The 16,749-nt window shown below is 41.3% G+C and overlaps 3 protein-coding genes across 3 annotated transcripts; 1 reads left to right on the top strand and 2 right to left on the bottom strand.

The window, feature by feature from the left end:
• Positions 1 to 3,689: 3,689 nt before the first annotated feature.
• Positions 3,690 to 4,835, bottom strand: LOC122030476. Its single transcript, XM_042589694.1, has one exon. It carries the CDS (start codon positions 4,338 to 4,340, stop codon positions 3,822 to 3,824), a length of 519 nt encoding a protein of 172 aa, XP_042445628.1. The 5' UTR covers positions 4,341 to 4,835; the 3' UTR covers positions 3,690 to 3,821.
• A 1,566-nt stretch (positions 4,836 to 6,401) lies between these two features.
• On the top strand, positions 6,402 to 6,900 carry LOC122028568. Its single transcript, XM_042587409.1, has 2 exons — positions 6,402 to 6,746; positions 6,843 to 6,900. The coding sequence occupies exons 1-2, from the start codon at positions 6,466 to 6,468 to the stop codon at positions 6,889 to 6,891; spliced, it is 330 nt and encodes a 109-aa protein (XP_042443343.1). The 5' UTR covers positions 6,402 to 6,465; the 3' UTR covers positions 6,892 to 6,900.
• Positions 6,901 to 7,178: 278 nt separating this feature from the next.
• On the bottom strand, positions 7,179 to 12,376 carry LOC122028566 (chitin-inducible gibberellin-responsive protein 1-like). Its single transcript, XM_042587408.1, has 2 exons — positions 12,223 to 12,376; positions 7,179 to 9,232 (listed from the first exon to the last, which is right to left on the bottom strand). Exon 2 carries the CDS (start codon positions 8,949 to 8,951, stop codon positions 7,368 to 7,370), a length of 1,584 nt encoding a protein of 527 aa, XP_042443342.1. The 5' UTR covers positions 8,952 to 9,232; positions 12,223 to 12,376; the 3' UTR covers positions 7,179 to 7,367.
• Between the last annotated feature and the right edge of the window lie 4,373 nt (positions 12,377 to 16,749).

The raw sequence follows: 16,749 nt of genomic DNA, 5'->3' as shown, positions 1-16,749 counted from the left end.
TTCAAACATATCTAACTTTAGTGTCTTAAGTCTTGTAACCAAGCTTGACATATCTATGATGTAGTCCCTAATATTACCCTTCCTATTGTACCACATATGAACACTAACTTTATGAGAAGTGTAGTAATTTCGACGTTTTCATTTGAGATGAATCGGTTTGCTAACTCCTTAATAAAGGTTTTAGAATCCTTGTTTTCAATAATCGAACCTTTAAGAAATTCCGGAATGAATATCTTCATGATCATTAGACTCATGCAATTTGATCGCTCTCACTTGTCAAAGATCACCTTTTGATCTACAATGGAATAACTAGTCAAAGGTGCAGGGCGATCATGCCTAAATGCAAAGTCTAAATCCATATAGCCTGCTAGTACTTTATATGGTTTTTCCACTATCCAAAGTTTGTGTCAGTAAGCACAAGGATGTTGTTCAAATTAGCAGATATTGAAAGCACTAAATAAATAAAATTAAAGAACATAATCCAATTTAACAAAAAAGGCATGTATATTTATAGTTGTGCAATAACAAAATGCAACAAACAAAACATGCAACTTTATGAGCATTAATTGAAATATCTAGTGTAAATTACATTAACTCTTAATACTAAATTATAATTTACTAGTGGTACTCTCCAAACAACTCAGAATCACTTTCATCTGCTACATAACTCACCTTCCTTTGGGTAGACGCATCATGTCGATAGCGTATTGATCCGGTAGTAAAAGCGGGCCCCCCCCTTCTTGCAAAGTCAACGCCAAGTGAAAGTCACCGGAGCAGCCGCCCATCCGAGGAGAGTGTGGTCCGACCGGACGGACGACCGTAGACGGCCGGCCGGCCGACCGATGGAATCGAATACCCGGATGGGTCCGGCCGGCTAGCACTTATGGTTGGAGGACACCCTGTCAAATCGGGGTTCCGACGCTCAGTTAAAAAGGTCACGGACCGAGCTGACCTTTTGACCGGCCACAGTCATAAAGCGCCCCTGTTTATTAGTCTCCACAAAGCACAGGTAAACCACTGCGTATGTCCGGTCGGATGTTGAGGGAGCTGTCCGCTCGGACGACAAGTTTGGAGCAAGGAAAAATACCCGAGGATTTCTCCTCTGACAACCGGTAGGTTTCACGTGTGTGTCATGCTCCAAATCTTGTGACAGGGGATTCTGCTGTCTCATCGAGGGCATGCTTTGACTGTAGCGATATGGGTCAGGTAAGTTTTCTGACAGCCACATACCTAGGAAAGGACAGGTGAGCTTTCTGACAGCCACATACCTAGGAAAGGACAGGTGAGCTTTCTGACAGCCGCATACCTAGGAAAGGACAGAAGACACGTATGCACCTAGGTACGCGTGCCCAGACCCTTCATAGCTCTATATAAAGAACCTCAGGTTTCGCCGATGAGGTACGTATTCTGAGATTTTGGAAGCCACTTTGTTCATCGTAGCTTACCTGACTTGAGCATCGGAGGGCCGTCGCCGGGACACCCCTCCCGGCTCGGTTTTCCTGCAGGTTCACCGGAGCACTCGAGGATCTAGCAGGGAGCGCCGCATCCCCAGCGTTCGTTGACTCTTGGTTCGAACAGGATCACGTATATTTTCAACACCACTCACACACTTCTAATCGGCTACATAGTGTCTCTTCCTTTGGGCCAACATACTAAGTGCATAACTTAGAAATCAAACTAAATTTGTGAGCTTCCTTAAACATATATCCGACGTAAAAATGATTTTTCTTTGAGTCAATCATCCTAACATAGATATACATTCCTCTATGCTTATACTCCTAGTCTCCCTAATAATTCTCGTCGCTTTGGAGATAGTATAGTTTTGACTAAACAACAAAAGCAAGGAAGAATACAGGAAAGAAGAATTGTTGAAAATTGAGCTAAATTTAGTTATTGATAGATTAGTGTCAACTACCAATTGATTAACACACTACTCCATCAATTGCCAACAAATTGCAATCTATTGACACACTTTATGTGCCAATTTATGGACACGTCAATCGATTGCGCACCATTGACAATCGTTTGGTGGATAGTAGTCAAGTTTCCTAATTAACTCAGAAGGTTTATGTTCACCAATTCATCCACCCTAATTGATTGGTGAACACCAATCAATCCACTAATCGATTTAGAAACCTTTTGTGGACAATCAAATGAACCGCAATCGATTGATGCAAACGATTGGTGATATTCAATCGATTCCGAAACCTTCTATATTCGACCCAGGGTTCTCCAATCGATTGACCCTTTATGGCAATTGATTGATATTAACCACTTGATCACCCAATCGACTTGGAGACCTTCTATGCATGGTTCTTGGTTTTCCAATGAATTAGTCCTCATGACAATCGATTAGTGAACACCAATTGATCACCCAATCGATTTTAGGTCTTTCTGTGTGCAATTTTAGGCATCTCAATCGATTAATCCTTATGGTAATCGATTGGTGAACACGAATCAGTCACCCAATTGATTTGGGAATATTTTGTACCCAAATTTGCGCTTACCAATCAATTAGTGACTTGATATCAAAAAAGCAGATTTTTTGAACATTTTTTTTAGCTAAAAAATCACAAAATTGTGTCATCAATCGTGTTCTTCGCGGATAATTAAAAAAAAACTTAATTCATAAGTTAAATCCTAACATATCTATGTTACATTTAACGGATATGCATCAATTTCTCTCATCTATATAGAATTAAATATAAAATTGATGTGTATTTTTAAAAGGTTGAAGCTAATCTTTAACTCTGATACTAATAGAAATGATTATGATACATCAAAACAAAACTAAAAGATGTATCTATATAGACAAATCAAATGTTGACCTAAGTCCATAACTAATACAATTGTATCTCTTACTTGTCAATCTCTATCAGCATAGTAAATTTTCCATAGGATTGAGCCGACAACCCAAAGTCATTCTCAATGGGTAGAAGAATGGAGGAGAAGAGAATACGATTCAATATTTCCTAATTGAACCAAATCTCTTCCTTTATATATCTGACCCAACCTATGAAGACTATCTACCATAAAATTTATATTTTATTAACAGTCCATTAATATTAATAAATTGGATTATTAGATCTAGACATTAAATCCATATTCATTTAATCTAAATGAAAATTAAGCCTACCCATATGAATTTAATCCTTCATCCTCAAATTGGTTGTAACAAAAAATAAACTACAAAGTCATTTATATTTAAAATGGAAATCAGTCTTCCTCCTATATAAAAGAGCAGTATGGTCACGTAACTTCTATTTCTTACTGCGATCCCATTTCGTCTCCATGGACAATTAATTCTTTAAATTTTAGCTTAGTTTTCCTCCAATTCCGTTGTTGCTCACAAGGCTTGGGATCAAGCCAGTAGGGGCTGATTTTTGAAGAGCGGACTGATCAGTCAAGTAGCAGATCTGTATTATCAAATGGATAGGTCGGCTGAGTTGCGAACCGAGGTATATGATTGACACAGTTTCCACGACCTATATACAAGTCAAACATGATTTAATAGAATCCCGGCCTTAGATTTGCACCCTTATGTATCCACGCGTGAGAGAGAGTCTCTCCCCATGCATTTATTCGCATCTCAATGCATGTGAATCAATATAAATCAATCAACATACCATGAAACTCCCAATATGAAACTAAAGTCTCACTCACAATGAAAATTCTATCCTCTTCCACCTCTTCTTCATTCATACATATTCAACACACCTATCATAGGGATCAAACTTATTAAATTATATGCCACATTTTCTGTCAAACATTAGAATTTGTAGGAGAGCAAGTAAAGAAAACAAATAGGAGGGAAGGGGGGATCAAACTTTCTCATCTTCAATTCTTTTCCTTGTGACCCGAATGTAGCAGATCACAGCGACGATCACTGTGGCAGCCAGCGCCCCCAGTATCACCTCTGCTCCGGCGATCGAGTTATCCAACCGGCGGTGGTGGTCATGATGCCTCAAATCCCCTGGGGCACTCGCTCGATCCATCTTGCCTTCCATCGCAGAGAAACTCGAAATGGGCGAGTCTGCAGCTACTAATGCCAGCTTCTCCTGCACCCCCACGGCCTCCTGGAAAGGCCTTCCCATGGCCACCGTCGAAAGAAGATTGGCAACGATCAACGCCGAGACGAGCAATTGCACCATGAGGCCTGCAGCTCCAAGGATCAGTCCGTGTTTAACTTGGAGTATCAGTGCGAAAAGCATGGTGGATGCTTGTGGCCTTTTATAATGTGAAGCCAATGAAGACAAGGGAACACTCGAAGTTGCATCAGAAATTAACGATGTTGAGGAAACTCTGAGACATGACGATCCCTGAACATCTTTTTTGTCCATGGTCCATGGGACAGAAGATTCGATGTCCCAGTCTCGAGGAAATCATTTTCAGTTGTGTTAATTTAGCAGAAACTTCTGTGTACGTTCGTGGCGTCATGTTTCCTGTCAGCTTGACAGTGGAGCTCCTCGTGCAAGCGAACTGCACCTGTTTCCAGTGCATGGCAAAGGAATCTTCATTATTATTTACCAACTCCGATGCTTGTGGTCGACTGGTTAATTCATATTTAAGATCTGCTCTGATAATGCAGGCCTCTGTTTACGTAATTTAAGGTTTATTCTAGTTGGATTAGGGACTGAAATATTTGGCTAATGACTGCCATTTCCTCTGGAATCTTCACGTTTTCATCTGACTTTTCTTGGATCTGATGAAGCTTGGAATCATCACTGCTAGATCTGCTTTTGAGCAAGATTTTGATGGTAGATTTGACTTGCATATTTCTGGTGCACTTTGTTAGATTAACTTGCTCAGAGCATAATCCCGATCTAATCTTTCAAGAAAAGATAATTAACCATGTTGCTGGAAAAGAAGTCTTAAGATGGTACTGAAAATGAAGACGGCATTAGATTAAAACCCACAGAAAAATATCTCAGTGTTGAGATTGCAAGATTATAAATATAATTTCACATTAAAAATAGAATGATCCTGGATTTATAAAAGAAAGATATCTTCATTGACATGAGGCCTTTTAAGTAGAACCCAAGAGTAAAATCATGAGAGCTTAAACTCAAAATGGACAATATCATATAATTATAGAGATATCTAAATTCTTTTCGATCTTATGATTGGTATCATAGCCCGAACTGTCAGAAGGTTTAACCACCGACTGTGCACAAAAGCTATGGTCTGATTGAACTATGTGGATACAATATTGACCTCGAACAAAAAAAGTAGAGACTCCTATGTTCGGACCAAGAGGACCAGACACCAGGTAAGAAGTCCTAGTTGCGGCTAGACAAGGAAGTCCTAATTGGTCGGGTAGACCGAGTGGGTCGAGGATCGGACGTAGAAAAGATCCTTTTTTTAAGGGGGAGATTGTTGAGGTTGTAAATATAGTTTCACATTAAAAACACATGGGAAAGATCATGGATTTATAAGAAAAAGATATCTCCATTAGCATGAGATTTTTTGGGTAGAGTCCAAAAGTAAAATCACAAAGACTTAGATCCAAAATAAATAATATCATTCAATTATGAAAATATCTAAATTCTTTTCAATCCTATATATTTATCAATCAATCCTACATATTTATCAACCAAAGTGGATGATCAAGTCAATTTTTTCATTTAAAGCTCATAACAGAGTTCAACCAAAAGTGATAAACTAGCGGGCAATGTGTCTGTGTCAATCCACTTCAGAAACCTTCAGATAAGAGAAGAAACACAAACAATTGCAGGAATGCCTCGTGCTGTTCTTCTTCCCACTTGCTTCATCTCCAGATTGCACGTTGACTCTTTTACTTTTTCGCTTTTTGTTTTTTTTTTGCTGAAAATAAATCCTTTATCAGTTTCTGAAGCATTTTAGCTAATTGCATGGGATCAAAAGTTTTCACAAGATGATTTAGAGGGAAGAAAAGCCTGATGATTTAGATAATTGGAAGATCTTGATAGGGATGTCTGAAACCATTTAACTGCTCCGATAATTTCAACTCCTAGTACAATGAAACAACCCGAAGAAAAAAAAGTACTTTAGCGTTTAGATTCAGAGCATTTAGAAGAAAGGTTTAGGAAATGGGCAGATGCAGTGAATGAAATGGCGGCGGTAGATAAGCTTCAAAACAGGAGACGAAAATTTTCAAATTTACGTGGGATCCTTTTCTTTTACACTTTAAGGGAGGCTTATCTTATCCTTCATTTGCTGATAACTTGAAAAACATTTAATAAGGAAGAAGATAATCTAATGGGCTTCAGATGCCCCACGGTTGTCCTCTCTTTATCGAAACAAGTTGACTCGATCACTATCCCGAAAACACTCCTCTTTTGCTAGTGTCAAACCTGCTTTAAAAGGGTATTATGGTCAAATAAAGGTCGAGTTGCACTTTCTATCTATCTATATCTATCTGTCGATGGCCATAAGTTACTTCTGGTGAGTGGGGAGTCGAGGCTTGTGATTGAGGGAAAGAGAAAGATGAAGTTACTAGAATTTCCTTGCTGCCGTCGTACTTGCCCTCCGGAGGAGGAGGAGAAGCTAACGCCGGCGGCGAAGAGGGCCTCGCTCGACAAGCGACGTCGGAGGGAGCGTCGCGGATTGGCATCGCTTTGGCGACCGTCGCTGATGGCGATATCGGAGAACGTGACCTCGGCGGCGACGGCCAAAGGCGCCGGAGGATGGAAGGGGAAGGGGAAGGCGAAGGCGAAGACGAAGGTGAAACCGGTGGCGTTTCGCGCCGCCGATTGCGAAGATCACCGGTGAGTTTTTTGGTTTTTTTTTGTTTTTCCTTTTCCCTCCGGATTTTAAATTAAGCGTTGCGTATTTGATTAATTCTACCGTTTTCTTTCCTTCAGGCCCCGTGAAGTTGTGCCAGCCTTCGCGCCGACGGCCTTCTTATTCTAAACTGGGATCGACAAAGATCGAGGAGATTTTTAACTGTGTATGGACTGTGTGATGTTAGTGTTGGCATTTATAATGATTATTTCCTCAAACTACTGTTAAATTATAAATTTGTATGTATATTTTAACAAAATAAATTATTCAAGTAAACCTCATCCTATTTCATACATGTTTATAAGAAAAACACCAGGGAGGAAAGGATTGAAAGCTATTATGAAGAGTAATCTTTAGCTTGGAAACTTTGAGGATTGAAAAGTCAAACGGATGAAGAACATTTGACTCACACATCAAAGCTCTCAAGTAGTTTTTTCTAATTAACAAGATAAGATTACAAGTGTACTAGGACAGTTTGCAGCATTGGCAGAATGTAAATGAAGCGGAAGAAATCAAACAAGCCGCTTGATCAAGCTCCATATGCCATTACGTGGATGTTGTTTATGCAAGAAACTAATCTAAACCGTGTTAAGAGGGTCCTTAGATCAGTGCCACGCTGACGCTGAGATCAGGTTCCTGTTCTTCCATCCGAGAAGTAATGCGCCATCCTTCTCCAACACTGTATATTTATCAGAGTAGTGACCCAACAGAGTCTTTATCACGGAGTTCACATAGGAGCTCAGTGGATAGGGCTTGAAACCTGCCATGGTGAGTCTGGATCTCCACTTCCCAAGCAGCTCATGCCTCTCCACTCGCTCCTTGCCTTCACAGGCGATGATGTTAACTATGTCCTTCGCCAGGCAGTGCTGTTCCACGCTTATCCGCTCCCTCCTATCCCTTGCTAAAGTTGCGTCGATAGATTCAAACATCGCGGAGTAATAATCCAATGTCTCTGAGAATCTTGTCAGGAAAGGTGTTGTGTTGGTGTTTGACTCTTGCTCGACCAGAGTAGTTACTTTGGGTGACAATCCCTTTATCATTCTGAGCAGGCCGTCACGAGGGTTGTTCACATCGACACTCTCATCCGGGGTGTGGTGTAGCTGAAGAGTGAAGTTCACAGCGAGCGCTTCCCCAGTTCTGATGTCCAACATTTCTCTTGTGACCTCGGGTCCGTGCACAGTTAGGCTGCGGAACTGCAGGGGAATGTTGAACTTCTTGGACATGTCAGAAAACAAATTCTCAACTAGATTCGGATTGTCTCCTCGCGCATGGTCTGCTGATGGATCATTGATCCCTGTGATTCGCAAGTGTGGTGGCCCCCCAGGTCTTGCTGCGAAAGCCTGTATTAGTGTAACCCATTGGGTTCCTTGAGCAATCTGAAAGTCTATTATATGGATCATGTCTTCATTCTTTAGAGCTTCAGCAATTGCACCATTTGCGGCCATATATCCAAACTTGAAGTAAGGGCAGATATCATACAAGATGTGTGTGTATGAAAGAAGCTTGTTGCTGTCCAGCTCACGGTACTTACCACGGTAGATGTTGGTACCTGAAGACTCCTGTTTTGCCACAAGTCCTTCTAGCATATAAGCACCAAGACGCTGAATAGGCTCTCCGGTGATGGAAACAGCATTGCGGACTTCTTCAGCAAATAACTTGAATTCCTCTGATTTATTCTCTGATACAGCTTCAGCACATTGAAGCAAAAGCTGTTTCACATTACCACCTAGAGGGTTCATTTCTCGAAGTTTTTTCTCCGGACGGACTTCATGGCTTAGACTCACCTGTTTGCCAGAGAGAGACTGGACTACAGCAGGAGACTCCAGTTGGGTTTCACGGCTCCATGTCCTCGATCGCTGCTTTGCAAGCAAGGGTTCCTTGCTTTGAGGAGACTCCAGTTGGGTTTCACGGCTCCATGTGCTCGACCGCTGCTTTGCAAGCAAGGGCTGTTTGCTTCCAGGAGACTCCAGTTGGGTGTCATGGCTCCATGTCCTCGACCGCTGCTTTGCAAGCAAGGGTTGTTTGCTTTCAGGAGATTCCAGTTGGGTTTCATGGCTCCACGTGCTCGACCGCTGTTTTGCAAGCAAGGGCTGTTTGCTGTCATTCAACTCATGACTAGAGCTAGGAGTTGGTTCAACAGCATCATGTTCCATCAAAGCAGTCTCAATCTTTTGTAGTGCATTCCTCATGCTCTGACTAGAAACTGCAAGAAGGCAGTTTGATTGTAACTGAATACCAATTGGAAGACCACCTAGAGACTGCTTGATATCTTTATCAGTGGTAAGCTGAGAGGACTCAACTGGCTAAACCCTGGTGAAGATCTCTATAGAACTATACCGCTCCTGACTAGTTGTTTGGCAGAGAGGTTGTTGCACTCAAACGGTTGGGAAGGAAAGTTACATGATCAAATCAAATGTGTCTTCACTATGAGCAAATTTTTCAGGAAGGACTTCTGGAATGTATGCAAGGTCTGCAATAGTCCATCAACACAATAGGTTAGTTTTCATCATAAAAGGATCAATTGCTCATGAGATATAGGCAAGGATCCTCCAGTATGCACGTGTGTCAATTTAAATGAAAGCCAATACTGCCTTTTTGGAAAAATCTGCATTGTAAGATAGCTAAAGATAGGAAAATGTAGGACATAACTCTTAATTAGGAGGGCAATAAGAACAAGCTCCTATTGACATATTCACATTGAGCTCACCTAGGTTTCCAGAGAAAAACCTTAACCAAACACCAAATTCTGCCGTGCAGCTATAATTCTTAATGCTTTTCAATTACAAATCCTAAATCGAAGGGAGAAGAATACTTGAATATCCCCAGGTCTTTATAGGCTACGGGCAAAGTCATAGGCATTAAGAAAATCCAAAACCTCCCCTAAGCGTACTCCCTTGCTCTAAGGACCATACATGATAGAAGCTATACGAGATATTTTTGGGGGCATATGTAAAAACAACAATACATCAATGAAATGAAAACCTCCCCTAAGCGTACTCCCTTGCTCTAAGGACCATACATGATAGAAGCTATACGAGATATTTTTGGGGGCATATGTAAAAACAACAATACATCAATGAAATGAACTTGATGGAGAGATTTCAATTGAAAATTAATAGGATTATCTGATTGCCACAAAGAAGTCAAAACAGTTAGTTCCTTTATCCTGAAAGACAGGATGCTATACAACAATCAGAGTGAGTGAAAGCTTGGACATCACTTTATTATCCAAAAATAAGAATACAATTCGTGTTTATTATATTCCATGATAACTAACCTAAAAACTAAGAGAATAGACTGGATAAATGTAAGACCAGGTAATTTATTTTATTCCTATTCTAACATCCTGAAATAGTGAAACATTGCAATGAGTTTTTCCCTTGTGAACTATATAGAGGATGGATCCTTTTGTCAATAACCCTACTATAACTGTGCTACAGTGGCCTAAAAGATTGCATCAGCACATGGAATAGTTATATGTATTAAAAGGAATTTCATGGATGCACATTCCTGAACAGACAGACACATCATTTGCATTTGCAAACTTATTTTTTACACACGGCCAAACCAAAAAGGGAGTAGTGAGTGAGCATGCAGGAGACTTCTGAATGTTTTTGGCATATTGCGCAAGAATGGATGGAGAATATCTCATCAGTGAATGTTTTATTAAATATCAAACAAATAGCAAATTTTCACTTGCTACCAAGGGCATCACAGAGAGAAAACAGAGATAAAGTATATCTGGATAATACCCTTGGAATGCTCATAACCAAGATATCCTGATGATTATTCAACAGAAACATAAGAAATGTAGTTTTGCATGTCAACTAGTAAAGACAATTTTCACCAAAAGTTAATTAGAAATGAAATCTGCTATAATCAAATCATATATCAATCACCAATCCAGCTTCTACCATAACACTTACAACACAAATTATCTCCCATTGACTGCACCAACTTTGTCAAATCAATAAAAACAGCTAAGGGATGATTTATATCTTGCAATATCAAAGTTTAATCCATGGGAATACGCTAACTGCAGTGCATTGCAAGGCCTAATTGAGTCATGAGTCCATCAACACTGGTATGAACACATTTTAGTTCTGCCCTGTAAAATTAATGAGTCAATTTTTACATTGAGAAGGATTGAGGTTAATCCCATTATTTGGTGAAGGGTGAAAGGGTTATCTATGATGATAATGCCATTACTGAAACTTCACACCTCTCCTGTTCATTCTGTTGTGATTTAGCAATTAGGCCTAGAGTAGGACATCAAGTCCTACATGGAGAAGACTGATATATGATAATTTACTTCACAAATCAAGTCCTATGTATAAGGCTTTGATGAATCTTCTATCACCGTTTTGTGCTTAAATATTCTGGACCTCTGGTTTCAGTTTGCAAAGTCAGTAAATCTTCTCAGAGTGCCAAATACGAACAGCCAAGAAGGCACAACAATTCAAAGACAGAGACATCAACCTATATTACAAAACCCACTGGTGTTTTGCTCCTGACAGGAAAGTCTTTAATAAAAGAACAATCATATTTGTCCTTACTCCCACTACCATCATCATCCAAGTCAAAACATACCTATCATCCATCTGTTCACCTTCTGTCTATGTATTTCCCTATCCCGCTTTCACAATAGTTAAAACATGTTCAACTATGTAAGTCCAACCCTAAGATAGTAAGTTGCCAGATCAGAGAGGCTGTCTAGAATCATGTCAGAAGCAATATCCTTCTTAGAAATAGACAGTGGTCCATAAGAAGTTAAGAACATATTTATCTATTGAAAAAAAAAGCCTTTGGAATAAAAGTAAATGGCTTTCCCAACAGCCTGAGATAGAAAATCTTGGTTTCAGACATTACCAGCTTTTGGAATGTTTCTATTTTGAGGCTCAAGATTTTCACTGCCCGTCTGATAATGCAAGTAACACCCTCAAGCATGACAGATTATTTGGAAGCTTCATTGACTGTTTATTTTATAATTAAGCAACCCAAATTGTTACATTGAAGGAACAAGAACATTGACCTAACAGGCAGCAGTTAGTGCAAAATTATTCATCTTTTCTTCATTTTGCCAGTTTTCTTTCAACTATCTAATGGCAATAAAAAGGTCCTTCAATAATCAGGAAAAACGTACTAAACCAAAAATCTAAGAATAAAATTACGCGAATAAAAATATAAAATAAAAACTCATTCTTTTTTTGAAAATCTATATAGTTCATTGTCTTATCCATCCTACAAAAACTCTATCTACTTCCTACGTATTGCCCGAAGTCCTAGACAATATCAGCATCGTATAACTAACTCGTCTTCATCATACACAGCACTCCCAAATCAGCCAAAACTCTAGCCGTATGAAAAGGAACGAAGAGCAAACGGAATCAACGTTTGGGAACGAAATCGATACACAAGCCCTAAGTAAGTTACTAAATTAAGTATTATGGTCAGACTTGCCTTTCTTTTTCTGCGATCCAGCGTGCTTCCAAATCGCTTCGCCCTGCGTCTCTGCTTTCTCCACTTCTTCTCCCAAAGTTTACCGACGAAAGATCGAAGTTTTTGGTCCCTTGAACCGCTGCTTTATACGGCGAAGAAAGAAAGGCGGTGACCGTACCATTTAACGGCGTCTGCAAAGCAGATTCGTCAGTCATTTGACGTCCCTAGCGTTGTGAGACGCGTCCTCCAGGCAGAAATCCACCGCGTCCAATACAGATCACGCGGCCATTAATCAACGTGCCACTCCTAGACGCGCTTCGTCACGTGACAATCACGTGACGTGGCGTCGTACGGGACCCACCCTGGGATACGCGGGGTCGCCAAGTCGGACCTCATGCGCCGCGCTGGCACACCCGCTAATCGCCGTCGGATGGAGATCCGACGGGTACTACCAAAGCACCGCCCATTTTGACTCCATCCTGATCGTCCATCGTGCAGCGCTCTTTCTCACGTGGAGAATGACATGTAGGCGGGGACCCATTCCAAGAGGAAAGAGACAAGAAAGAGGAGAGTAGAAGTCACCAAGCAATGCACAGCTTTCCATTTTGACTTGCTTATATCGTCAAACCTACTCTGTGATTGGAATAAAAGCTCATCCTCATCCGGGCCCTCAAGTTGGGTGCTGGGTACGTCTCGAGTAGACGGAAGAAGAGTATGGAAAGCAATGCTCGGGAATGAGCAAAAGAATGCGGTATGAATTAATACTACGGCATGACGTACATTCAATTCAATTCACATGAGTACGTACTTGTCCCCGTGTCTATCCTCGTTTTTTTTTTAAAAAAAAAATTTAAATTTAAATAATAATAAAGAAAAATTTTCATTATTTTAAAATAATTTATCATTTATATTGAAGAGGGCGATACTAGGGATCCTCTGATCGAAAATTATGGACTAGAGGATGATCTATTACATGATAATCTTTGATTTGGATAGACTCCATCTTTAAATAAGTGAAGTCCATCCAAATCAAGAGTCTAAAAAAGTGGATCAATCCTTTATTTTGACTTATTTTTCTATGTTACGTTGAGTAGATAAGTGATCCATGAAGAAATAGAAATATTGAAGGAGAAGGGATCGAGAGTCGTTGGAAATGGTAGACCTATGTGTTGGATTGTTAAGTCGTCAGAGAGGGATGAATAGTGATTATCATTTTTTTTTTTGAAAATCGAGAATAACAATGGAAAGAAAATATGAAAACTTAAACGCTAACACAAGTAGTTTTTTATTTGGTTCGAAACCTTCAACGATTCCTACTCCAAGGCCCACACTCATCGAGTACTTCCCTTGGACAATCACTATTAGTTTAAAATTTGGTTACAAAAGATTTAGTACGAGAATTGAAATACAAATATTATTGAAAAAAGGAAAAAATTAAAACTTCGAAGTAGTCTTTCAGTGTCGTCGGAGCCTTTTCGGAGCAGCGCTCTAAACAGGAATATTAGAGCAAGAACAAGGGAGGGGATCATTGGCGCAGACACTCCGATGTTTAAATCATAATAATAGTCTTGGCGAAAATGTGGAAAAAGATGAATAATAAAACAGTAGTGTGGATGCATGTGCGTGCGCGTACCTGGCCAACAGAGAGAATCCCTTTTTATACCGCCTCATGCAACCTCCGCAATAATGAAGTGTTAGAGAATGTCTGACGTCAGAATATGTCGGTAGTGGAGGATGTACAACAGCTCTCTCCTATGCAAAAGAAGATTCCGTTGTGTGTATATGGGCGGAATATTCAAGTAGTCGTTATTCTCTAACTGACAGTTGTGATTCTCTGACAATGCTATCTTCTAGAGAGAGTCTGATCGGCTTAAAGTCGACCGAATTTAAGTTTAGAGTCATGCTCATGTGAGGTGGGGAGATAAGCCCCGTTAAGTCTGATTGGTGTGAGCCAGTTGGGTTTATGTTGGGAGTCATGCTCATGAGGAGAGAGGAGCTGAGCCCTGGAGGTCCAACCGACTCTAGAGTTGGTCAGATGTATGTTGGGAGTCATGTCCATGAGGAGTGAGAAGTTATGCCTTAGAGGTCCGGCCGACTCCTGGTCAGATGTATGCTAGGAATCATGCCCACGAGGAGTGAAGAGTTGAGCCCCAGAGGTCCGTCCGACTCTAGGGTCGGTCGGATATATACTAGGAGTTATGCCCATGAAAAGTGGGAAGTTGAGCTCCGGAGGTCCAACAGGCTCTAGGGCCGGTCGGATGTATGTTGGGAGCTAGGTCCATGAGGAGTGGGGAGCTGAGTCCCCGGAGGTCCAACCGACTCTGGGGATGATCTCGTGTATGTTGGAAGTCATGTCCATGATAAGTGGGGAGCTGAGCCCCGAAGGTCCAACCGGCTCTAAGGTCGATCGAGTGTATCCTAAAAGTCATGCCCATAAAAAGTAGAGAGGTGAGCCCTGTTGAAAGTGGTCTATTCGACTACGTACACCTTGACTTTGACTGTCATCTCATCTTGACTTTGACTGACACATCATATTGACTATCGATCCTATATTACCTTTAGAGTCACTCACAACACATCATATCAACATTATTTAACACTTTGGGATGCCTTGATGAGGAAAAGTTAATTTTAAGAACATATTCTAAGAGATGAGAAGAGCGACTATAGGCCTTTATTTTCGTTTATTTTTCTCCATTACATTTGATCAAAAGTTAAGTAAATGAGCGGTTGGTGAAGAGATGGGAAGGTTGATGGGGGGAAGGAATGGTAGTTGAAAATCGCGGATCTGTGCACACTATAGAGAGAGTAAATAGGAATGTTTGAGCAAGAACCAGGGAGGGGGTCTCTAGCACAGGAACTCCGACATTCAAGTCGGAAAAATAGTCCCCGCGACAAATGTGGAAAAAGATAAACAATAGAACAATAGTGTGGATGTGTGTGCGTGCGCGTACCTGATCAACAGATAGTATCCCCATTTTATACTACCTCTCACAACCTCCATAATAATGAGGCGTCAGAGAATGTCTGGTGTGAGAATATGTTAGGTAGTGGAGGATGAACGACAACCCTCTCCTAGGTAGAAGAAGATTCCGTTGTATGTATATGTCAGAGTGGCGGAATATTCCCTAGTGAGTAGTTATTATTCTCTGACAGGAAGTTATGATTCTCTGAAAGGTAGTTGTAATTCTCTGACAATGTTGTCTCCTAGAGGGAGTCTGATCGGCTTAGAGCTGACCGAATTTAGTTTGAGAGTTATGCCCATGTGAGGTGGGGAGTTGAGCCCCGTTGAAGTCTGATCGGTATGAGCCGATTGAATTTATATTGGGAGTTGTGCCCATGGGAAGCGAGGAGATGAGCCCTAAAGGTCTGACCGGCTCTGGGACCTGTCGAATGTATGTTGGGAGTCATGCACATGAGGAGAGGGGAGCTATGCCCTGGAGGTCCGACCAGCTCTAGGATTGGTCGGATATATGTTGGGAGGCATGCCCATGAGTGGGGAGTTGAGCCCCGGAGGTCCGACTGGCTCTGGGGCCAATCAGATATATGCTAAGAGCAATGCACATGAGAAGTGGGGAGCTAAGCCACGGACGTTCGACCGACACTGGGGTTGGTCGGATGTATGATGGGAGTCATGCTCATGAGAAGTGGAGAGTTGAGCCCCGATGGTCTGATCGACTCTGGGGTCGATCAAGTGTATATTGGGAGTCAGGTCCATGAGGTGGGGAGCTGAGTCCCCGAAGGTTCGACCAACTCTGGTGTTGGTCGAGTGTATGTTGGGAGTCTTGCCCATGACAAGTAGGGAGCTAAGCCCCGAAGGTTGGACCAGCTCTAAGGCCAGTCAGGTATATGCTGAGAGTCATGCCCATGAGAAGTGGAGAACTGAGCGCTATTGAAAGTGGTCTGTTTTACTATGTACACCCTGACTTTGACTGTCATCTCACCTTGATTTTGTCTGCCACATCATCTTAACTATTAACCCTATATTACCTTTGGAGTTACCCACCACACGCCGTATCAACATTATTAACACTTCGGGATGCCTTAATGAGAGGTTGATTTTATGAACATATTCGAAGAGATGAGACTGGGATGAACTTGCTTGCCAAGAAGATTACTGATGCGGTGATAAAAGGGGGCTCACCAAGTGTGGGTCAAGAGCGGAGATAGCAGCCAATGTGAAGGTCAAAGTCAAGTGGTCAACACTAGGGAACCAATAGGCTCACCAAAAGTGTGTCGAGCAGAGGCCGACTTTAATTGTCGATCGGGAATGAAGTGTCCAATCGGCCAATGGCTTGTCCGAGCAGAACGTCTGTACGGCCAAGAGCACTATGACAAGAATATCATATGCTCGTTACGGATTATAAGAACGTTAAGGTGACAGAAGCGCTTGTCCGGTTGAGCAGAAATAATCTACTAAACCAAGTTAATGCGGGGAAAGCAGCAGAGGTCGACAGAGCAGATGCCTCGCTCGGCAGAACAGTGAGACCATTCCCATATCTCTTAATATCCCTTTGGAAGGTAATGTCGCTGACAACAAGGTGTGGT

Source organism: Zingiber officinale, chromosome 10B (genome assembly GCF_018446385.1).
Source record: "Zingiber officinale cultivar Zhangliang chromosome 10B, Zo_v1.1, whole genome shotgun sequence".
NCBI classification, from domain to species: Eukaryota; Viridiplantae; Streptophyta; class Magnoliopsida; order Zingiberales; family Zingiberaceae; genus Zingiber; species Zingiber officinale.
The sequence above is the reverse complement of the archived record's forward strand: the minus strand, read 5'-3'. Positions and strand labels throughout refer to the sequence as shown.